The sequence below is a fragment of the Pan paniscus genome, chromosome 12, assembly GCF_029289425.2.
Source record: "Pan paniscus chromosome 12, NHGRI_mPanPan1-v2.0_pri, whole genome shotgun sequence".
NCBI classification, from domain to species: domain Eukaryota; kingdom Metazoa; phylum Chordata; class Mammalia; order Primates; family Hominidae; genus Pan; species Pan paniscus.
The window spans coordinates 52,588,235-52,613,188 of NC_073261.2; the positions used below are offsets into that span (position 1 = coordinate 52,588,235).

Consider the following 24,954-nt stretch of genomic DNA (forward strand, 5'->3'; position numbering starts at 1 on the left):
CTCCCAGGTTCACGCCATTCTCCTGCCTCAGACTCCTTAGTAGCTGGGACTACAGGCGCCCGCCACTTCAGCCGGCTAATTTTTTGTATTTTTAGTAGGGACAGGGTTTCACCCTGTTAGCCAGGATGGTCTCGATCACCTGACCTTGTGATCCGCCCGCATCTGCCTCCCAGAGTGCTGGGATTACAGGCGGGAGCCACCGCGCCTGGCCCTACTGCCGCTTTTAAGGGCCAAAGGAAGGGATTAAAGAACCCTCTTTTGTAACTTGAACAGCAAAGTTCGTTGACTGCCCCTTGTAGGAAATGATGTGGTCCAAGGCTCTTCTCTTTTAGTTTCTTCTCTTTGAATCCTACCTTCTTTGGGCTGGGCCAGGTTGGACTTGGATCTCTCTTCTGCTCTCCTTTTTTTAACCCCTTGATTTTAGGCATCGTTTCTGGGCCAAGCCTTGATCTTGCATTTTTACATTCGTGGATATTCCTTCTTGTCAGCTTCCAGAGCAGGAGTCTTCTTTTCAGTGTCCCGATGTTTGGAAAACGGACTCTGCTCATGAGAAGCAAACAGCAGAGAGGTAGAAGATAAGGCTGACTGCAGACCTTCCCTCTTCTAGCCTTTGGTCACATTTCTTTTGCCCATGGTTTGCTACCTCTGGCTCCTTGGGCCACACAGACACCCTGCCATCCTGCTCTTTTATACGTGAGAAGCATTCAGGATACTTTCTTTCTTCTCACATAAGGGGATCCAGTATGGCAGTTACTTTTAGCCTCCTCTCTCTTGCAAACAGCCACTGTAGAATCTTGGGCCTTCGGGATTTCCTGTCAGCCATGCTTGGGTGCAAGGGCTAGGCAAAATGAAGAATTTAAGCATTTAGTGGAGAATAGGAAACAGGCAAGTTGAGGGTACAGGGAAAAAGAGATTTGTGTGGATTTTTTGGTTTATGTGACAAACAATTCGACACACTTATTTTGTATTAATAGAACATAGAATTTAATATTTTTTATGTAGCTAGTCCAGAACTTCCATTACTTCTGTACACTGAAGAAAATAATAATAATATTCTTTTTCCATTATGTTTTATGTCATATTACCTCATTTATGTTATTCATTAGTATGTCTGGTTACTTTCTAGGAACCCTATTCCACCTAGGTCTGGATTTTCTTGTGTCAACTATAACTGAGTTTGTTCTCACCCCAATGTTGTGTCTTTTAGCAAATTGAAAATGTAAGCCCAATACAGCTTTTCTAGCTTCTGAAAGATTTATGTCACGTTTTGTATCTTGTCATGTCTGTAGACATTTGTAACATTTGTAGTTTTGGGCCACTATACACCTATTGGAATTTTTCATGCATTTCAGAAAAACATTGTATTATTTATTTATTTATTTCGTGATACAGAGTCTCGCTCTGTTGCCCAGGCTGGAGTGCAATGGCACAATCTTGGCTCACTGCAACCTCCGCCTCCCATGTTCAAGCCATTCTCCTGCCTCAGCCTCCCAAGTACCCTGGACTACAGGTATGAGCCACCACGCCCAGCTAATTTTTGTATTTTTAGTAGAGATAGGATTTTACCATGTTGGCCAGGTTGATCTCTAACTCCTGACCTCAAGTGACCTGCCCGCCTCGGCCTCCCAAAGTGCTGGAATTACAGGCATGAGCCACCATGCCCGGCCACAATATTTTACAATTTAATGTCAAATTTGAATGTGGGCTGGGCGCAGGGGCTCACGCCTGTCATCCCAGCACTTTGGGAGGCCGAAGAGAGCAGATGACTTGAGGTCAGGAGTTCAAGACCAGCCTGGCCAACTTGGTGAAACCCTGTCTTTACTAAAAATACAAAAATTAGCCGGGCATGGTGGCACACGCCTGTAGTCGCAGCTACTCAAGAGGCTGAGGCAGGAGAATTGCTTGAACCCAGGAGGCAGAGGTTGCAGTGAGCTGAGATCGCGCCACTGCACTCTAGCCTGGGTGACAGAGAGAGACTCCATCTCAACAACAACAACAACAAATAATTAAATGTTCCTAATTGTAGGTTTGTTATGTTCTGCTATCCTGTCTTTTTCTTTTTCCAATGAACAATTTATGAATATTGACACATTTTTAATGATGTGGAAATTTTCAGAATTATAAATGTTTATGTATTTAAAACTGTTTGGAAAAGTACTGTCTCAAAAATGTTAATAAAGCTAGCAGTCTAGCTTTATTAATATTCATTTATTCAATAGCTCTGACCTTTCTTATCCTTGGTTTACCCAGCTCTGAAATGGTTGCAAAGATTACTAAAAATATATGTAAGTTACTTTCATAAATTAGAAACTAAGAAGTAAAAATTACTTTCAAAAATCTGCCATTGGCCGGGTGCGGTGGCTCAAGCCTGTAATCCCAGCACTTTCGGAGGTCGAGGAGTGCTGATCATGAGGTCAAGACATCGAGACCATCCTGGCCAACATGGAGAAACCCTGTCTCTACTAAAATACAAAAAATTGGCTGGGAGTCGTGGCATGCACCTGTAGTCCCAGCTACTCGGGAGGTTGAGGCAGGGAGAATTGCTTGAACCTGGGAGGCGGAGGTTGCAGTGAGCCGAGATGGCACCACTGCACTCCAGCCTGGTGGCAGAGTGAGACTGGGCCTCAAAAAAAAAAAAAGTCTGCAATCATAATTACTTACAGTTTAATCTGGAATTTAGTACTCTATTCTATTTTCAAAGCTGCTATAGGGTATGCTGTCCTTTGTAGTTCCACTTTTAGCAGAATTGAACGTTTTTCTAACGGGTACAGATCTTTATGCTTGAGACTGTGTGGAAACCTTGGACTTGAGCTCCACTCTCAGTTATTTTTTGTATTTGCTAAAACTTAAATACATTCTGTCCACCTCTAGCATGATACCTGGTATGTGATAGGAACCCAATAAAAGTTTGGCTTTGATGGGAGTGTATGTTTCTACATTATTTTTGGAGGGTAATTAGGTAGTATCTTTCAAAATTTTAAGTTTGTATGTGTTTCATTCCAGACATTCTACTTCTAGGAATTTAGATATAGTTGTATATATGTATAAGGATGTTCACATTGCAGCATTGTCTGTAACAAGATTTGAAAAGAACCTGAAAACAACTAAAGGTCCATTAATATTGAACTGGCTAAATACGTTATGGTACTTTTAATTATGTTACTCATAAGCAAGTAAATTGCCTATAGCCATTAAAAATAGAATCTATGTATGCATAAATTGACTGGGATAATCAGTGTTTAAGGTATATTGTAGAATATGTACAGTTACTCCTTTTGTATAAAAATAGAGGATATACATATATGTGAAAGTAAATATGTATACAAAATATGCAAAATGTGAATGTAAGCGCTGGTAAATATCTAGAAGAACACACAAGGAACCGGGGCGTGGGGCGGATCGGGCAGAGGGACTTCCCTGTGCCTCACTGTTTGAATTCTGAAGGGTGCATACACGCCCTTATTGACCTGTGCTACCGGCCTCTGGCTAAAGAGGGCGCTGTAGCCACCAAAGTCCTGTTTACAGATCAGGAGTCTCAGTAAGCCAGCGTGGCTACGCCATCACGACCGGCGGTGGCACATGCGCAATAGCGAGACGCTGGAGCGCGGCGTAGGTGGCTGCCGAGTCTCTTCCGGTTTAGGGTCTTATCCTGGCATTGAGGGCGCCGGACTGGCGCTTTTGGCCGGCTTGGCATTGGGTGGGCGGCTTCTTGGGACCCACATGAGCCAGTGGCATCATCCCCGCAGTGGCTGGGGCCGGAGACGCGACTTTTCAGGACGCTCCTCAGCCAAGAAGAAGGGCGGAAACCACATCCCCGAAAGGTAGTATGTCTTGGTCCCTTGGCGTGGCCTTTCCAGCTGGTGGCTTCTGGGTCTGGGCTTCATCGTTTGTGGTCTCTGCCTCTCGCCGTTGCCATCGCAAGCTTGACTTGTCCGCCGCTTGCTTTGAGGCTTTGACCCTCTGCGCCACCCGCTGTAGCTGAAAGGGGCGATGTCTGTGATGTCCTGTGATTTCTCCATATTCTTGTAAAAGGGAGGTTCTGGCCATTGCTCTTAGGTAAAATACGGAAGGATTGCTTTAAGGTGGGACTGTTACTGTTGGGGACACTCCTTAATTCCCAAAATGGAACCTCCTCAATTCCTTGTTACGTTGGCACGGAAAGTGTAATGGTTTGAGTTAGGAACCCAGCAGTAGTAGCGCCCTGAGATCTCACATGGAAAGTTGGTTTGTATTGTTTCCAGAAATCACAAAGAGCATACTTTGTTACTTCCTAACAGGCCTCATTTGAAAGATAAGTCCTTTATACGTACAAATGATTAATTTTGAGACTTTGCACGTAGGTGCATTGAACTGTTTTTACTCCTTGAGACCATCCTCCACCATCTCATACCTCAATAAATCCTCTTCATTTTATCTACTATCTTTTGACCGTCACTTTCTGTCAGTACCCTAATACAGGTCTTGCCTGACTTATTGCAGTCGGGTTCTAATTAGTGAATCTCCTGTTTGTTTTCTTCCAATCCTTTGTTTTTGTTTTTGTTTTTGTTTTTGGGATGGATTTTTGCTCTTCTCCGCCAGGCTGGAGTGCAATGGTCCAATCTCGGCTCACTGCAACCTCCGCCTCCCGGATTCAAGCGATTCTCCTCCCTCAGCCGCCCAAGTTGCTGGGATTACAGGCGCCCGCCACCACACCCGGCTAATTTTTTTTGTATTTTTAGTAGAGACGGGGTTTCACCATGTGGGTCAGGCTGGTCTCGAACTCCTGACCTCAGGTGATCCACCTGCCTCAGCCTCCCAAAGTGCCGGGATTACAGACGTGAGCCACCGCGCCCGGCCAGTTCCTAGCATTATTAAGTGAAGTTCACAGTCCCTCTTCTAGCAGGTTTTCTCTTAAAATATGAACTTGAAGTTTCCTACTAATTGAACTTTATGGCATCAGTCGTATGAAAACTAAAACTGTGAAGTGAAATAATTGAATTTAAATTATTTCAGTGAATATGTTTGTATTAATGGCACTTTAGCATCTGGTACTGGGCCAAGTTTAACAGGGATACAGAAGTTCTGGGTATCTCCGGTTTTATATAGGCCTTATTTGAGTTGTACTGTTGTGTTGGCTTGTGTTCGTTTTTATGATGGGGAAACAGGAGAGAAGGACGGTATAGGTCGTTACTTGGTGGGGTTTAATAAGTGGAGTGGCGAAATGCAAAGCAGAGAGGAGAGAGGACATGTTGTGCGGGCTATGATTCCCATTTTCAAAAAGTCTTATTTTATGCAAGGAAACAAGGCTAACATACAATTTGGCTAACAAAAAATATATCTAATAGGTGGAAAGACTATCTCCCAGTTGGACAGCGGATGCCTGGGACTCGTTTCATTGCTTTCAAAGTTCCTTTGCAAAAGGTAAGCAAAAGTTAATTCAGTATTCTTTCGGGCATCTGAGTTCACCATGCAGAACACTGTTCTCCACTCTATCACATTCCATTTTCTCTTTTTATAGCAAATACTTTGTAATGACCCCTTTACTATCCTGAAATGAAGTTCATAGGTACATACAACCTACTTCATATTTTAAACAAAAATACCAATTAACACCCTAACTATAATATAAAAAATAAAATAAAAGTAATTTATAATAAAATAATATTTATTTCAATATATAAATGTTTGGACATGACTGCATTAAAAGACATAGAGTAATAGTTGCCTGCGCCATGAATTCAAGAATTACAAATGTAGACTGATCTAGGTGGGTTATATTGCTTTAGTGGTAGGAGTTCCTGTAATAGATTTCCAAATATAACAAAGTATAATCTTCATTTGGTTGATAACGTGATTATTATCCTGGAAAATTCAATATATATTAGTATTGTACAAAAAATACTTTGTGTTTATTTGTGAAATGGAGTTAGGTTCTGAGGCCAAGCTAAATATGAACAGCTTTTTATCTATATTAATCTTGAATAGGACATCCAAAAGTCATTCAGGATGTGGGACACATTTGTAGGACTGTCCTGAATTTGGCAAGTTGTTTAGAATTTGTAACCCTTACCCACTGAATGCCAGTGGGACTCCTTTCCTTCCATGGTCACAATCAGAAATATCCCCTGGATCATCAAGGTCAGGATTTCAGTGGGGAAAATCTGAAGATTGTGTTTTTGTTTAAACTAGGAAAGGAATAGGAGGGATAGGAGGGGAAAGCTTTTGACAGCCATAAAAAAGATGAGAAGGTGAAGACAAATAATTGTTTTCTAGATTCCATGTCTTTCTTATTAGACTTCCCCAGCATAGCTCAGATTAGTATCAGGAGAAGCCTACTTGAAACGTTTTGGGAATTTACTTAATTTGTGACTTATAGATCAGATTTCCTTTTTCAACTGCTGTGTCAGCTTCTCTGCATGTCTGGGCTTAAAAATGAGTCATTTCAGGCCAGGCCTGTTGGATGATGTTTGTAATCCCGTACTTTGGGAGGCAAGGTGGGTGTATCGCTTGAGTCCAGGAGTTTTAGACCAGCCTGGGCAACATTGCGAAACCGTGTCTCTACAAAAAATAAAAAAATTAACCAGGCGCGGTGGTGTGTGCTTGTAGTCTCAGCTGCTCAGGAGGCTGAAGTGGGAGGATCGATTGAACCCAGGAGGTCAAGGCTGCAGTGAGCCATGATCATGCCACTGTACTCCAGCCTGGGCAACAGAGCAAGACCCTGTCTCCAAAAAGAAGGTGTTGGAGACACAGGGAATTTTTAGGGAAGTGAAACTATTCTGTGTGATACTCTAAGGGTGGATACATGTTGTTATATATTGATCAAAACCTATAAAAGGGCTTCACGTATATTAACACATTTCACAACAATCCTGTGCTGATGAAGTAGCAGGAGTACTAATATCTCTTACTGAGTGCTTATTCTGCACTAAGCTCAGAGAATAGATGGTTACATCTAATAAATAATTTTGTAGATAATCAAACAGGCTCAGAAAAGGAAGAATCAAAACTTGAACTTAGTTCTTTCTCTCATTTTTTTTGTGGCAAAATATATATAACATAATATGTACATACAATGCATAACATAGAATGAATCATGCATACCTAACCTCTAGACTTTGGTGATAACGATGTGTCAGAGTTGGTTCTTCATTTGTAACAAACGGACCACACTGGTATGGAATGTGGATAGTGGGGGAGTCTGGGTGGGGTGGGGAAGGCAAAGTACATGTGGGAACTATCTGTCCTTTTGGCTCAGTTTTGCTGTGAACCTAAAACTGCTCTGAAAACTAGTCTTTTTTTTTTTTTTTTTGAGATGGTGTCTCGCTCTGTCACCCAGGCTGGAGTGCAGTGGTGTGATCTTGGTTCACTGCAAGCTCTGCCTCCTGGGTTCACGCCATTCTCCTGCCTCTGCCTCCTGAGTAGCTGGAACTACCAGCGCCTGCCACCACGCCTGGCTAATTTTTTTGTGTTTTTAGTAGAGATGGGGTTTCACCGTGTTAGCCAGGATGGTCTCGATCTCCTAACCTCGTGATCCTCCTGCCTCGGCCTCCCAAAGTGCTGGGATTACAGGCTTGAGCCACCGCACCCAGCCAAACTAGTCTATTTTTTAAAAAGTACATTGCTGGCACCTGAGTAGCCAGACAGATTGAAGGAACAGAGCATAAAGTTCAAAAATAAGCCACATACATAAAAGAATATTCAGCAATGAAAGCCATCCTTCATATATGTAGACATGTAAGAAATATTTATTTGTGAGGCCGAGACAGGAGGGTTGCTTGAGCTCAGGAGTTTGAGATCAGCCTGGGCTACATGGCAAGATGGCAAGACCCTATCTCTTTTTTTTTTTTTTTTTTTTTTTTAATTTTTTTTTTGAGATGGAGTCACTCTGTCACCCAGGCTGGAGTGCAGTGGTGTGATCTCGGCTCACTGCAAGCTCTGCCTCCCGGGTTCACGCCATTCTCCTGCCTCAGCCTCCCGGTAGCTGGGACTACAGGCGCCTGCCACCACCCCTGGCTAATTTTCTGTATTTTTAGTAGAGACGGGGTTTCACAGTGTTAGCCAGGATGGTCTCGATCTCCTGACCTTGTGATCCTCCCGCCTTGGCCTCCCAAAGTGCTGGGATTACAGGTGTGAACCACCGCGCCCAGCTGACCCTATCTCTTTAAAAAAAAAAAAAAAAAAAAGGCCAGGTGTGGTGGTTCATGCCTGTAGTCCCAGCTACTTGTGAGGCTGAGGTGGGAGGATTGCTTGAGCCCAGGAGGTGGAGGTTGCAGTGAGCCATGTTTGTGTCACTGCACTCCAGCCTGGATGACGGATGACAGAGCAACACCCTGTTTCAAAAAAAAAAAAAAAAAAAAAAAAGAAATATTTATAAGCACTAAATATGATAAGCACTCCACCTGGAGCTGGAGATACAGTGGTGAATAAAATCTGGGAGATTACAGTCTGATTAGAAGACCAACATGAAACAAATACAGAAATACATATATAGAAGTGGGCTTATTTTTTTCTTTCTGACCACTCTGGAAGAAAGGATTGTTGTAATATACCTTCTATGTTCCAGGAGAATGGAAACTTTCCTTTGAATCTCGTTGTATGTTAGCATCACAGGACTTGAATAAATGCCTAATGTAGTACAGGATTTTAAGCACATATTTGCTCTTATTTCATTCTCTCTGACAGAGTTTTGAAAAGAAACTTGCTCCAGAAGAATGCTTTTCCCCTTTGGATCTTTTTAACAAAATCCGAGAACAAAATGAAGAACTTGGACTGATTATTGATTTAACATATACTCAACGCTATTATAAACCAGAGGTAAGTGGAACCCTTCAATGAAAAGAACTTTCTTCCTTCTGATCCTAAAATAATTTATAGTAATTCAGTAATCATCTTGTGCTAATGTGAAGCTTGGCCTTCTTTGATGGGTAGTAGTAAGTTTAAAAGAGAACCAAGTGATTTCTCTAATTACATGTTTTTAATTGCTGTCTTAAATGGAATATTATTCAGCCATAAAAAAGAATAGATTTAATTCTTCTGTGCTACAATATGGATGAACCTTAAAAACATGCTTAGTGAAATAAACCAGACACAGAAGGACAAATATATGATTCCACTTGTATGAAGTACCTAGAATAGACAAATTCACAGAGACAGAAAGCAGACTAAAGGATCTATGAGGTGGGGAGAAAAGGGAATTATGGTTTAGTGGTCAGAGTCTTTTTGTCGGGGATGATGAAAAAGTTTTGGGTATAGACAGTGGTGATGGTTACACAATACTGTGAATGTAATGCCACTGAACTATACACTTGTGGATGGTTAAAATGATTTTGACTTAGCCTCTTCTGTCTTTTATCTGTATCTACTTTTCTCCCACCCCAAGAATATCAGTTCTCAATAGTGCTTGGAATTCCCTCTATCTCACAATTCAAATCCAAGTTCTTCTGACTCTATTCTCTACTCTTCTACTTAAATCATAGCTGCTTTATGAAGGCACTGGCCCTTGAATTATAAAATATTAAATGGAACTGTTTATATAATTTATAGTTAAATATGCATTCATTCACATGGAATTTGCTTTCAGTTTTGTATACCTAGTGACTATCTATTATGTAGTTTTATTGAAAATCAAGTGATACTTCCTGGTTGAAGCAGTGTTGGAAAAAATGGCTCTTTTATCAGAATTGTGTATACTGATATTGGCATATTAAGTTTGTTATAATCTCTTGGCTTATATTCTGGGTCCCCTAATTACTCTTTAATTATTTCTCTACAAGTGAAATAATACACATCTTTTATGGTTTTGCTTTATAGGATTTGCCAGAAACTGTTCCTTACTTAAAAATTTTTACAGTTGGACATCAAGTGCCTGATGATGAGACTATTTTTAAATTCAAACACGCTGTTAATGGGTTTTTGAAAGAAAATAAAGATAATGGTGAGTTTTTGTTCTTACCTGAACTGTGGTGTGCATTATGAATGGGGTTGGGGATTTTTGGTATTTTTTTATAGTTCTAACCTCAGACCTGTTGTATTTAATGATGCTAAGGTGATGAAAATGTCAGATGGTGCTAATAGGGTAAGATGTTTTTCCTTTTGTTGATCACAAATAATTTAACTTTGGAATGTTAAATTAGTTTTAGTGCAAAATATGAACTGAACTAGCTCATCTTTCTTTTTTAATTTGAATGAGAAATATATAAAATTAAAATGTTATTTTTGTCTTCTATATTGGTTAAGAAGTGAGAAGTAGAAGAAAAGATTAAAAAACTCTGAGTCTTAGAGTTATGTGAAAGAGACAAGAAAGGGCAAAGATTAAGAATGGGACGGACCCCTAGAAGCAAAACAAGAAAGAGTGCACCAGTGGAATTGCCCCTTTGTCATATGTATTTAAGACACATGTATACATATGTAACAAACCTGCACGTTGTGCACATGTACCCTAAAACTTAAAGTATAATTTAAAAAAAGATATTTCTGCTGTTTTTCCGCTTTGAGTACAGATGGAGAAGGATACCACCACCTCTTATTCTTCACACGGGAGAACTTAAGCCAAAGGCTGGTGCTTTCTTGTTCCTGCTTTAAGATTTACCTTACTCTTTTGAAAATAGAACTTAACAGCTTCTTTATCTTAAGGATCCAGTTGCCTTTTTCTGGCATCTCTCTGCCAGAAAGAACATATTTGTCATATTTTAAGACTGAAGAAGCTTTTATCTTTGGAAAGCCACCGACACCCACAGGACAGAGGCTTCATTTGCCTTCTTTCCAAATTTAGCTTGAGGAGTGTACACTTTGTTACATAAATCTGACAGTAAATACTCCTTTTTAAAAAATGTGATGGAGTAGTGGAGAAAGAACAGAGACAGAGGTGGGAAGATAGGGAATGGAAGGTGAGAGATAGAGACTGGATCAGTGGGTTTGAAGATAAAATTTCAAATTGTAACCTAGTCGCTCACTTAATGTGGACACTAGCTTTTAATTATGTTAAACCTTGTTCACAGATCTTCCCCTGTACTTTAACTTTAAAACTTGAGAGGTTTGGCTTTCTCATTTGTATAAGCTGTTGTCACAGAAATACTACCTTTTAAGATATGAGGGTACAGCTGATGGCCTATTCACTGCTTCCAGGCTCTTTTATGTGAAATTTTTATATAGCACATCATCTGTTCTGTGAGGGCTAGGAGGTCCTTATGAATACATGAGAACACATTTTTAAATCTTAGTTGTTCACATGTTATACTGATTGTAGTCAGTTGGATAGACTGAACTCCATGTTGGTCTTCTGCCTGAGTGGTGCTGACTGTCTAAGTCTTGCAGTACTCACTGCCATAGCAGGCTTGGGACCTTGTTTGTAATCAGTTTTGGCTACCTCTGCTATAATCCCTTCCCACAGCTAACAGGCTCACTGATAAAAAGAGGACACTACACTCTCCACTCGCTTCTAGAACTAGTAGGGACTGAGAAAATAAATTGATTCAGTAAACACTGAGATCCTTTTAGATTTGTTGTTAGAGCATGAAGACACAGAGATGATAGCAGTCTTTGTTTTTTGTTATAGCAGTTCACAGTTACCTAGGAAAATAAACATGTAGTGCATGTGGTTTAAGATGTGGGTTAGGCTGGGCGCGGTGGCTCATGCCTGTAATCCCAGCACTTTGGGAGGCCGAGGTGGGCGGATCACGAGGTCAGGAGATCGAGACCATCCTGGCTAACACGGTGAAACCCCATCTCTACTAAAAATACAAAAAATTAGCCAGGCGTGGTGGCGGGCATCTGTAGTCCAAGCTACTCGGGAGGCTGAGGCAGGAGAATGGCGTGAACCCGGGAGGCGGAGCTTTCAGTGAGCGGAGATGGCGCCACTGCACTCCAGCCTGGGGGACAGAGCAAGACTCTGTCTCAGAAAAAAAAAAAAAAAAAAGATGTGGGTTAATTATAGAACAAAAAAGCCGGGCGCGGTGGCTCATGCCTGTAATCCCGGCACTTTAGGAGGCCGAGGTGGGCAGATCATGAGGTCAGGAGATCGAGACCATCCTGACTAACATGGTGAAACCCCATCTCTACTAAAAATACAAAAAAAAAAAAAAATAACCCAGGCATGGTGGCGGGCGCCTGTAGTCCCAGCTACTCGGGAGGCTGAGGCAGGAGAATGGCGTGAACCTGGGAGGCGGAACTTGCAGTGAGCCGAGATTGCGCCACTGCACTCCAGCCTGGGCGACAGAGCGAGACTCCATCTCAAAAAAAAAAGAACAAAAAAGACAGTTCATCATAATAAAAGAATAAATTAAGTGCAGTGAGAATATAGAGGAGAGATTGAGGAAGGCCTGACAGGAGACAACATTCGAGCTGCAGGGACGAGAATTTTGCCAGTATGAGAAAAGGGCAGCCCAGTTTTGGGGATTAGGCACAAAAGGCACAGGGCCTAAAGCCATGGAGAGGCAGCCTCTTGTGTGACTAGAAGATAATGTGAAAAGGCATGGAATTCATATGTTCATTTGCAACAAATAATTATATAACCTATGTTGAAGTCACTTTTCTAGAAAGTGGAAATAGAACAAAGTCCTTGCCCTTATATACTTTACATTCTAGTCGGGGAGAGAAATAAGCAAATAAATACATGGAATATATATGGTGATAAGTGCTTTGGAGAATAACAAAACATGATAAAGGGATGAGGGAAGAGGTGAGTGATCAGGAAGGCCTCTTTATGAAGATGTCATTTGAGCAGAACCTTAAAGGAAGTAATGAACCAAGCCATTGGGTGTCTGGGGAGGAATGTCCTAAGGCAGAGGGAACAGCAGGTGCAAAGTCCCTGAGGCATGACTATGCTAGGCATGTTTGAGGAATGTTACAGAGCCGAGTGTGGCTGGAGTGGAGTGAGTGAGGGTAAGAGCAGGAGAAACGGGATCAGAGAGGTTGGGGTTGGGCAGAAGGGAGGTGGATCATATCAGCCCTTGTAAATCATAGGTAGGATCATTGTGGACTTAGATCGGTTGGAAAGACAGATTGATACCAGTTTATGAAGGATTCTAAATGCCATGCTAAATTTGGGCTTCATGCTATGCTAAATTGAGATTTTTAAGCGAAAACAACCCAGCCAGGCTTATGTTTTAGAAAGATAACATCTGCCATATGGAGGATCAGTTGAGATAGAAGTAGGGAGATTAGTTTGTTGTAGTAATCCAGGCTGGCGATGATGAGTGCCTTCTTTTTTCTTTCTTTTTTTTTTTTTTTTTTTGAGATGGAGTCTCACTCTGTCGCCAAAGCTGGAGCGCAGTGGCACCATTTTGGCACACTGCAACCTCCGTCTCCTGGGTTCAAGCAATTCTGCTGCCTCAGCCTCCCGAGTAGCTGGGATTACAGGCACCCACCACCACACCTGGCTAGTTTTTATATTTTTAGTAGAGATGGGGTTTCACCATATTGGCCAGGCTGGTCTTGAACTCCTGACCTCAGATGATCCACCCACCTCCGCCTCCCAAAGGGCTGGGATTACAGGCGTGAGCCACCACGCCCGGCAGAGTGCCTTCTTTTTTTCTTTTCTTTCTTTTTTTCTTTCTTTCTTTCTTTTTTTTTTTTTGAGTAGCTGGGATTATAGGCTCCCGCCACAATACCCAGCTAATTTTTTGTACTTTTAGTAGAGACGTGGTTTCGCCATGTTGGCCAGGTTGGAAAGTGCTGGGATTACAGGTGTGAGCCACCACACCTGGCTGATGAGTGCCTTCTTTACCAGACACTACCTAGTCATGGACACAGATTTTGCAAAGATAAACTACACGTTTTTTTATTTAATTCCTCATGTAATTTTTTAAAAAGATGGACTAAGAAATACTGTGGTGTAATGGGAAAAATCTTAGACTTGATTCTAGTCTTGTACTGTTTGCCTGCTTTGACTTACATCTCCAAGCCTTGCCTTTTCATTGTAAAATGTGAATAGTGCTATTTACCTGAGTACTTCACAGGGCAAGTAGACCTGTGGTATGTGTGGAGCACCGAACAAGAGAAGGAATAGAAGCTCTTCGGGAACTCAAGAGTACTATGGAAACTGTCCTTAATATTCAGTATCAAGAGTGAAGGCCTTTTATTTGTTTCATTCAGAAACAAATTTCATTCTTCTCTTAGCCTGTTGTTGCTTTCACTCCCTTTTTGTATAATTAAATCAGTTGCTGATGGGCATTCTGTTTTAAGATAGACGGGTTTGTCTCATTGCAGTTTTAGCTGTTAGTGTCTGACCAGGCTTGCAGTTTACATCACTGAGTCTAATTGGGACTATGCAAAGTTTCCCAGAAGCAGTGAGTTTTGGCTTTCTGTTAGATGATTCTTTATAGTATGTTCCTAGAAAAAACAATTCCTCTTAAGAGTTATTCATTTTCAGGGCAGTGGTAACGTTATACACTTGTGTATCTACTTCAGTTACTTAACCCTGTATTTTCTTTTTATAGATAAACTTATTGGTGTCCACTGTACCCATGGTTTAAACAGGACTGGCTACCTCATTTGCAGGTAAGTTGCCAACCCCAGAGGCAGACCATTTTAAATTGTTTTTGTCTGTTTACAGTGGTAATGTAAGCTTGTAAAAAATGGAACTGGTATAGAAATACATGAAGTAGAAGGCAGTCTTGCTCCCCACCCAGAGATTACCACCATTAATAATTTAGTACACATCTTTTCAGACTCTAAAAATGCAGATACAAGCATACATGTTATTGAATGGTATAATAGTTAGACATTCTATTTTTTAATTTAATATGTGATAGACATCTTTCTTTGAAAATACTTGGACTCCTTATTCTTTTTTTTTTTTTTTTTTTTTTTTTTTTTTTTTTTATTGAGACGGAGTCTTGCTCTGTCACCCAGGCTGGAGTGCAGTGGCACCATCTCGGCTCACTCCAAGTTCCACTTCCCAGGTTCACGCCATTCTCCTGCCTCAGCCTCCCAAGTAGCTGGGACTACAGGTGCCCGCCACCACGCCCGGCTAATTTTTTGTATTTTTAGTAGAGATGTGGTTTCACCGTGTTAGCCAGGATGGTCTTGATCTCCTGACCTTGTGATCCACCCACCTCGGCCTCCCAAAGTGCTGGTATTACAGGAGTGAGCCACCGCGCCTGGCCAGACTCCTTATTCTTTTTAAGGCCTGCGTTCTTTGCACACCGATGAACACAAAAGTCAGAAGTTTTTGATATTATAAAACATTGAAGTAGTGAACATTTCTATGTAAATATTTTTGGATGCATATCCCATAGCCCCGGAGGTAATTTCACTCAAAATAGAATTTCTTAATCAAATAGTATGTGTCATTATGCTTTTTATGGATGTTGCCACACTGTACTGAGTTATGTTTGTTCATTCAGAAAATATCTCCTGAGCATCTATTATGTGTAAGCAGTGTGCTGCGTGTTAGCAAAGAGACTTTAGCTGCCCTTTGTGCGTCCTAACAGTCTAGGGAGGGAGTAGATATTAAAGAATCACACAAATGCCTATACAATTACGGTTCCAACAAGTGCTGAGAAGGGGAGTGACATGGTACAATGAGAGCATAGAATAGGGAGGATTTGACTTCAACAAGAGGACTAGAGGTTTCTGTGGGGAGGTCTGAGCAAATATCTGAAGTATAAGTAGGTGTTAACCAGGTAGGGATGTTGTGGAGAGAATTCTGGACGTAAGGATCAGCAGAGACCATATTAACAGGAAAACATATACTGTGTTGGAGGAACTGGCTAGGGAGACTGGGCCATGGGGGTAGTATGGCGTTAAAATGGAGCTGGAAATATGAATAGGAGCTAAAACCATGCGGAGCTATGTTTAAGGTTTTAGTCACTACCTTAAGAGCAATAGAAAACCATTGAATTTTTTTTGTTGGGGATGAGTGTGGGGAACACATTCAAATTTGTATTTTCAACCTATCATTTTGCTGCTGAGTGGAGAATACACTGCAGAGGGAAAGAGGTAGAAGCAAGGAGACAAGTTGGGAGGTGTTTGTAGGAACTGAGGCATAATGGTGGATTGGACCAGGGCATGGTGGTCATTTTGGTAGAAAGATACAGATATACTCTATAGAGATATTTAGGTAATATTGTTGTCAGGAGTTGGTGGTGAATTGAATATGAGAGTATGGAAGAAATGGCTGACAGTGATGGTGACTCCCAAGTTTCTGGCCCATTCTGTTGGTTATACAGTATTTTTTAGATATAATGTTAATATTTTTCCCAATTTGTCTTTTGTTCATTATTGGTTTCTGATAAATACTCTGTCATATTAAGGAAGTCTCTATTTTTAGTGTATAAAGCATTTTGATAAAAAATGATTCTGCATTTTCTTTCCTTTTGTTTATTAAATTACATTAATGTAAATAAATATATAAATAGATTTTCTGGAGTTGGGTCATCCTTGCATTCTTGAAAAACGTCTTTTTGTGGTCATGGTATGTCATTCTTTAATAACTGCTGGATTTGATGTGCTGATATTTTCTTAGGATTTTTATATCTATGTCTATAAGTTGAAATTGGACCTTTTTTGAAAAAACTTGATTTTTTTCTTTTCGTATATAAATGACCCAAATTATGTTGTTTTGTTAGATATTTGATTGATGTAGAAGGCGTGAGGCCAGATGATGCAATTGAATGTAAGTATGAGGGTTGACACTATTTTTCCTTTTTTATTAAAGTTAAAGGTGGAAATGTAGAAGAATTTCTCAAATTTTGGAAAAAAAGAAGTTTGTAATTTGTTTGTTCCAATATAAGATAGTCTTGCCAAAAGTCTATAGATGTATGTGGAAGTAGTGAGATATAACAGCTTGAATAGTGAATTTCAGCTTAATTTGCTTTTTCTGGAAAGATTTGCTTTTTGTACAGTTATTTCTAACAGTTTATCCTCTCCTCAGTATTCAATAGGTGCCGGGGACATTGCTTAGAAAGACAAAACTACATTGAAGACCTTCAGAATGGTCCTATCAGAAAGTAAGTCTTATGTTACATATGTGAGATTTGTGGGTCAGGGAGATCTCTGTTTATGTAATTTAAGTTGCATATGTTCATTCTTCTGGTAGCTTGTTTGTTTGTTGGGGGGAGATGTAAACAAATAGGAATGGGAGAAGGAAGAAATTGTTATTTTCATATGCCAAAATATAGTCACTAAATTGACTATTAAATTTAGAAACCAGTAATATTGTGTGGAAAATATTCTCTTTAAGGAATTGGAATTCCAGTGTACCCAGGTCAAGTGATTTTGAAGACTCAGCACATCTCATGCAACCAGTCCACAATAAGCCTGTTAAACAAGGACCTAGGTATAATCTACATCAGATCCAGGGTCACTCAGCTCCTCGACATTTCCACACCCAGACCCAAAATTTGCAACAATCAGTCAGGTACCTCTCTCTGTTTTCCCTTTTCTAGAATTGAGATAGAAATTAATACTATAGTTAATGAAAACACATTATGATACTGATGAGGAATTCTTTGTTTTTTTTTTTTTTTTTTGGAGACAGAGTCTTGCTCTGTCATCCAGGCTGGAGTACAATGGCGCGATCTCGGCTCACTGCAACCTCCACCTCCCAGGTTCAAGCAATTCTCCTGCCTCAGCCTCCTGAGTAGCTGGGACTACAGGCACCCGCCACCACGCCCGGCTAATTTTTTGTATTTTTAGTAGAGATGGGGTTTCACCATGTTAGACAGGATGGTCTTGATCTCCTGACCCTGTGATCTACCCGCCTCAGCCTCCCAAAGTGCTGGGATTATAGGCGTGAGCCACCGCGCCTGGCCGATAAGGAATTCTTGCTGTTCAGTTTGAACCAGGAGATATTATTCTGCTCTGTATTTTGCATTTAGCACTGGAAAATCAGTTACAGGACAGGGAATATGTGACTTTTCAGAGGCAATTCGGAAAGGGACTTAGAAATTTTGATTGATTTTAAACTTAAGCCAAGAGTTTGATGTGGCTATCAAAAAGGATCTTATATTCTTAGGCTACATTAATGTAGTATAGTTTTTAGAATAAGGAAGATTGTTATTTAAGGAGTTGATATGAATTATAAGAAAAATAATAAAATCCTAATAGAGAAATAGCAAAGGATCTGAACAGATAAAACAACAAAAGTATTTTCACTTGGAAAATGGGGAAGACCTCAGTATGGTTAAAGTGGTACATTAGTATGAGTTCTCCAGAATGATAGAACCAGTAGGATGGATGGATGGATGGATGGATGGATGGATGGATGGATGGATGGATAGATGGATGGGTGGATGGGTGGGTGGATGGGAGGAGGAGCTTTTTTATTCGGGGTATCAGCTTATGCACTTGTGAAAGCTGAGAAGTTTCATAGTAGGCTGTCTGCAAACTGGAGAACCAGGGAAGCTGGTAGCATTCAGTCCAACTCAGAAAGCCTCAGAACCATGGAAGCCAGTGGAGTAACTCTCAATCCAAGGCTGAAGGCCTGGGAATCTGGTAAGGGTTGGAGGACACTGGTATGAGTCCTCAAGTCCAGAGGCCATGAAGCCTGGGGTTCTAATGTCCAAGAGTAGGAGAAGGTAAGGTATTCCAGCTCCAGGAGAGAACACAGTTTGCCTTTCCTCTGCCTTTTTGTTGTATCCAGGCCCCCAGCCTATTGGATGGTACCTACGCATACTGAGGGTGGATCCTCCCACTCAGTCCACCCACTCACACACCAGTATCCTTTGGACACACCCTCACAGACACTCCCAGAAATAATACTTTACCAGCTATCTAGATATCTCTTAACCCAGTCAACTTGACACCTAAAATTAACTATCACAAATAGCAAGCTATTATTCTTGCCTATTAATTTAGCAACAGTTTTGTTTGCTTTTTTTTTTTGGTGACAGAGTCTCACCCTGTCGCCCAGACTGGAGTGCAGTGGTGCAGTCTTGGCTCACTGCAACCTCCACCTCCCAGGTTCAAGCAATTCTCCTGCTTCAGCCTCCCGAGTAGCTGGGATTACAGGCACTGCCACCACGCCCAGCTAATTTTTGTATTTTAGTAGAGATGGGGGTTTCACCATGTTGGCCAGGCTGGTCTTGAACTCCTGACCTCAGGTGATCTGCCTGCCTCGGCCTCCCAAAGTGCTGGGATTACAGGCATGAACCACCTCGCCCAGCCAGTTTAGCAACAGTTTTTGATAAGCACTCCATTGTAGTGGTTGTCAGGCTGGACCTGGATTTGCATGTTGGCTTTGTTACTCACCTGCTTTGTGATCTTGGATAAGATACTTAGCCTATCTACGTTTCATTTTTCCCATTAGTCAGATAGATATTTAATAATACATACCCCATAGTGGTTGTTATTGACAGTTAACATGAATTTAAACAGTTTAGGACGTTGTAAACACTTTCAAAAATACATTGCCATTTTTAGGCCAGGTGCATTGGCTCACACCTGTAATCCCAGCACTTAGGGAGGCCAAGGTGGGAGGACTGCTTGGGCCCAGGAATTTGAGACCACCCTGGGCAACATGCTGGAATCCTGTTTTTATTAAAAAAAGGAAAAAAAAACTTCAAAAAAATTGACATTTTTAAAAGATGTAAACAAACATTTCAAAAAACATGTCACTTGCGGCATTGAAAATTGGTATAAGCCTTTTGAAGCACAATTTCAAGAGCCATAAAAATACTTTACCTAGTAATTTCATTCTGAGACTTAAGGAAATACTTCAAAGTACAGAAAAAGCTATATTTACTTAATCATTCAGCACATTTCTCAAACTCCCTTCCATGTGTCAGATGCTGGGCTAGCTCAGGATACAGTAGTATATGTTTTGCAGTGTTAATCCCAGCATTATTTGTGATTGTAGAAAAACTTGTAGCTGCTATATTTGTAACAGTGGAGAATGTAGCTAAATAATTATATCCGTACTATAACATTTTATAAAGCCATTGGAAGTGTTAGCTTATTTATGATAAGTGAAACTAATAGGCTGTGATTCAACAGTCAGAAAAAGATGCTGGGGAAAAGAACAAAAGGAAATACTAACTAATTGAATTATAGTAAGTGGGATTGAGGGCTCTGCAGCGGGGGGTTAGTTTTTCTTTTCTCAGATTTCCAAAGTTTCTTTATTTTTTTTTGTAAGATGGAGTTTTGCTCTTGTTGCCCAGGCTGGAGTGTAATGGTGTGATCTCGGCTCACCGCAACCTCCACCTCCCGGTTTCAAATGATTCTCCTGCCTCAGCCTCCCCAGTAGCTGGGATTACAGGCCCCCACCACCACACCTGGCTAACTTTGTATTTTTAATAGAGATGGGGTTTCTCCATGTTAGTCAGGCTGGTCTTGAACTCCCGACTTCAGGTGATCCGCCCGCCTTGGCCTCCCAAAGTGCTGGGATTACAAGTGTGAGCCACCACGCCCAGCCCCAAATTTTCTTTTGTATAATTATATGAGATTTTCTGGTCTTGCTTTTGAAACAAGTTAATTTAAATCCTAATTTTTCAAATTTGTTGCATATACCATGCTTAAAGTTTTTCACACTTTATAATTAATTTATGTATGTTCGTTTATAAAGTGGAAGCAGCTATCTGTTTTCAGTACTAACTAGCTTATTCTGTCTTATGTCAACCCTGCCAGACTTTGGGAGAGAAAGTATTTGATTAGAATAGTATGGGCATGCATTCATCTCTGTAGGGAAAGGTGGAAAGGCTTCTGGGAATCCACGGTGTGCCAGGGCATTGTAGGTAATTGAAATGTATTTTTTTAATTTAGCTTCATAACAGCTCGTGAAGGTGAAAAGTATTATTAGCTCCATTTTATAAAGAACTTAGGGAAATAACAATTAAGTATTTTATCTGCTAAGGTCACACAGGTAGGAAACAGTAGAATATATATTATTTTGTAAATTTATAAATTTAAAATATTTTATGAAAATATAAATTTAAAATAAATAAAAATTATTGTATTAATCCTAGTAATGGCTTATTACTTTTTGTTTTGCTTTAAGAAAATTTTCAGAGAATCCACATGTTTACCAGAGACACCATCTCCCTCCTCCTGGTCCCCCTGGAGAGGACTATTCACACAGGAGGTATTCTTGGAATGTGAAGCCCAATGCCAGTCGGGCAGCCCAGGATAGAAGAAGGTGGTATCCTTATAATTACTCCAGACTCTCCTATCCAGCCTGTTGGGAATGGACCCAGTGATACAAACCTGTCCTGGAATTCTACCTGGAGACCAGAGCTGGCCTGAAAATTACTGGTGTGACTTTTAATTAGTTCAGGTCTGATCAGGTTTCTTTATTGTTCCCTTATGTATTCAAGCTTAAGGAAAAATTGCATTGCTGTTTACCTCTTTGCTGATAAATTTGCAGTAATTACAGCATTGCAGGAAAAACAATCTGTTATTCCAGTCTTAAATTTTTCTAAAAGAAGACAATATTTTAGAACTGAAGCATTAAGAACTTCCCTTGCAAATTATTTTTAAAATTCTATCTTGTTTTTCTATGTATTTCTTTCTGACTAGACTTGTGATATGCGTGTGTTTATGTACAGAAATTTTTAGTGTTTTTGTTATGTTCTGTTATTGACCCAAAGGCCATCTTTATTTTCTATAACTGTTGAAAATTTATATTAAAATCTACTTAGGAGATAATTTCTTTAGAACCTAGTTACTACCTGTAATTAATTGTGGTATTTTTGTGATTAGATATTACTTTCTTTGGCAGTCAGTTGTGGGATTTGACCAACTTCCTTTGACTGAATTGTCAGAAATACGGTCTCACACAGGAATGGATGAACTTTTAGGGATTGTCAATTGAGCAAGAGAGACTGACTGATAAACCAGATTGCTGGTTTATTCAATTATAGTGAGTAATTTACCTGGCAGGGTAATTGCCATCAACTGAGTAGAACTATCCAGAAAACTTGAAAACTTTTATAAAGGTGATGAACAGAGTAGAATATGTCCATTTAAAGGCTGTGCATATCTGGCAAGACTACTGTGTTATTGCTCTGTTGTTGAATATAACCTCCTGGGATCTTTCTCCAGTTGCCTCTCCTCTTAAGTGGAGTTGTGGTTTACCTTTTTTTTTTTTTTTTTTTTTTTTTTTGAGACAGGGTCTTGCTCTGTCACCCAGGCTGGAGTGCAGTGGTGCCATCTAGGCTCACTGCAGCCTCTGCCTCCTGGCTCAAGTGATCCTCCCACCTCAGCCTCCCTAGTAGCTGAGACTACAGGTGTGGACTACAATGCCTGGCCAATTTTTTGTATTTTTTTTAATAGAGACCAGGTTTTGCCATGTTGCCCAGGCTGGTCTGAAACTCCTTAGCTCAAGCGAATCCACTCACCTCAGCCTTCCAAAGTGTTGGGATTATAGCCGTGAGCCACTGTGCCTGGCCTACCTTCACTTTTTCCAAGTTGTCTCTTCTGCTATACCTGTGGAACACACAGACCCTTCATTGGGGAGGGTAATTATTTTTAGTTGCAGAGGAAGCCAGAAACCTTTGATGGCTCAAAGAAGTGTCTCATCATCATAACACATAGTAAGCCTCAGTAAATACTTGATGAATACTTGAGCAACCTGGCTTCATTTTAAAATTATTTTAATTAATTAATTTATTTTTAAATTTTTGATAGAGATAAGGTCTCACTTTGTTGCCCAGGTTGGTCTTGAACTCCTGAGCTCAAGCGATCCTCCTGCCTTGGCCTCCCAAAGTGCTGGGATTACAGGCATGAGCCACCATGCCCAGCCATTGGCTTCATTTTTTAAAGCATCTGATTTTGAGGATTTGTGTCATTGAATGTCTGATGCTGCACGTGATAGTTATTTTCTCTTCTCTCATCTATGAACAACATCTGGACCCTGATCTTAAGGAGCTACTGTAGCTCAGCTGTTCTTGGCTGTACGTGATTAGCTCAGTCAGGTTGCCGTTGTAGAACCCCAAAAGTTAGGTTCATGTACCCGGTGCACAGTAAGCTAAACACTGACATATTAATGCTTAGAAAGGTTTATTCAATTTGGCCAAAGTATGAGGGTGGGAGAAGCAGATTCTCAAATGTGACCTTCCTTTGCACGTAATCGGGGGCTTTCCCTGATGATCAAAGCTGCTCGTGTCCCTTGGCCAGTCAAATTTCTGGATGCCATCAAGGAGGTCAGTATGACCTAAGGATCATTGTTCTTTAAAAGAAAAACAAGTACGTTAATCTTGCAAGCAGCCCCTGGGGGTTAGGATATAAAGTTAATCACTTGTTAGTGACTGCCCTCTACCAAAATGACTACGTGCAAGCAATCCTGCCTGGAGGAAGCTAAGGACAGAGAAAGAAAAATAAGTAAAATAAACACCTGATGATTTTTCTAATATAGGCTGGGTTACAGTATCCCCACTGACACTGTTCCTTTCCTCAATCTTCAGTTGGGGTGTTGACTCAGTCTAACTACTTCCCGCTGGCAAGGGGCATTCCTAGGGGGCTGAGGAATGGAACTTACTTACCTGCAGTTGAAAATATTCACATGTCCCGGGACTTAGGCAATTTTGTTGTAACATTGTTGAACAGGGTGTCAGGAGCTTGAGAAGGGCGATCTTGCAATCCCACATATATAGTGCCACAGCAGTATAATCCACAGCCAAGGAGTATTCCTGTTCCTATAGTCATAGCTAGAATTACCAGTAATTTTTTCCACCAAGAGGGTACTGACCGGAAGTATTAAGATAATCGTTGGTTTAGTGACATCATGAGGTTGGACACAGCATCAGTTTGTACATATCTTGAAGGGCCAGGGTGATGTTTCCTGAATTGTCTGGAATGTACACATAGCATTCAGTTTTCATTATGGCACAAGTTCTCCTTGTGTAGCTGTGAAGACATCAAGGGCCATGTGGTTCTACAAAACTGCTTTTTTCATCATATTCATCTGAGAGGTGACTAAAGAGATGCCTTTGAATGCATCCTTCAGCACATGCTGGGTATAATTTGTTAGGATCTCAACATGTCAGATAACATTTTTTAAACTAACTTGGGGAACAAAAATGGAGAGGGGATGGTCATACCAGTGGAAAACTGACTTGGTCCATTGATGCAACACATTTGGGAAATTTCCAGGTTGTCCGTTGGTTTTTGCCAAATGGCCCTGGACCTGTGAGAATCCCAGAGCATATTGTCCTATCTAGCCAATGGGTAATCAGGGCCAAAGATTAGTCCCACATAGCCATTGCACTCCATATGAAGCTAGCCATTGAATTCCTGGCCTGTGTCCAATTGGTAGCAAACCAGTCAGTTTGTTGCAGCCCTGGAGTATGTTCACACTGGTGGGGGGAGCATCCAGCCCATATTCTTAGTGATATTTGGCCAGTTATCATAAGAATGCTGTTTTTTTTTTTTTGTTCCCAACATAAAGGGGCAATTTGATTTATGTGGCTGGTGGCAGGATAAGGGTAGGGGAACACAGTCATTCAAAGATAATCATCCCAAGCTTGATAAAAACCTTCCTCAGTATAGTGGCTATTAATAGCCAAAATTTGGGGGGCTGCCAAGGGAAATTCCTTCAGGAGAGGAGGAGCAGTGTATTCAAAAGTTCGTTGAACAGTCTGATTTATAGTAAAAGATTTTCTGTGACCTGGGTTGTGAAGGGTTATATTAATGCCAGGCCATAGCCTTACATTTCCTCGTGTTAGCACACCAGAGACCTGATTTTCTTTGGAATAGTTTTTCATAAAAGTTTGTTACTGTACTCAGTTGTTTCCTTGTAAGAGCAAGACCCACCAAGGTAATACCAACGTGCTAGAGATAGGTAACAGCCCTCAAACCCTACGAGCTTCTGTAGGCTATCTGCGTAATGTGCCCATTGTAGGAAAAGATCGGTTTCAGCAGACACCGTAAGCCATATAGTACTGTGGTGCCATATAGTACTGTGGTGCTTAGCAAGAAGGCTTTACTTATCTGTGGATGTTTTCTTCAAAAGCAGCTTCAGGTTTTTAGTTGGTTCACATGTCCTTTCAGGTCTATTAACCTGATAGGTCGGGCTGAGGCGGGGGCAATTTTTATCCAGGT

General features: G+C 40.8%; 1 protein-coding gene across 1 annotated transcript; it reads left to right on the forward strand.

The window, feature by feature from the left end:
- Positions 1-3,523: 3,523 nt before the first annotated feature.
- Positions 3,524-21,576, forward strand: DUSP11 (dual specificity phosphatase 11). Its single transcript, XM_003810364.5, has 9 exons — positions 3,524-3,821; positions 5,325-5,400; positions 8,662-8,793; positions 9,790-9,913; positions 14,415-14,475; positions 16,548-16,594; positions 16,853-16,928; positions 17,162-17,338; positions 20,915-21,576. Exons 1-9 carry the CDS (start codon positions 3,580-3,582, stop codon positions 21,111-21,113), a joined length of 1,134 nt encoding a protein of 377 aa, XP_003810412.1. The 5' UTR covers positions 3,524-3,579; the 3' UTR covers positions 21,114-21,576.
- Positions 21,577-24,954: the final 3,378 nt, after the last annotated feature.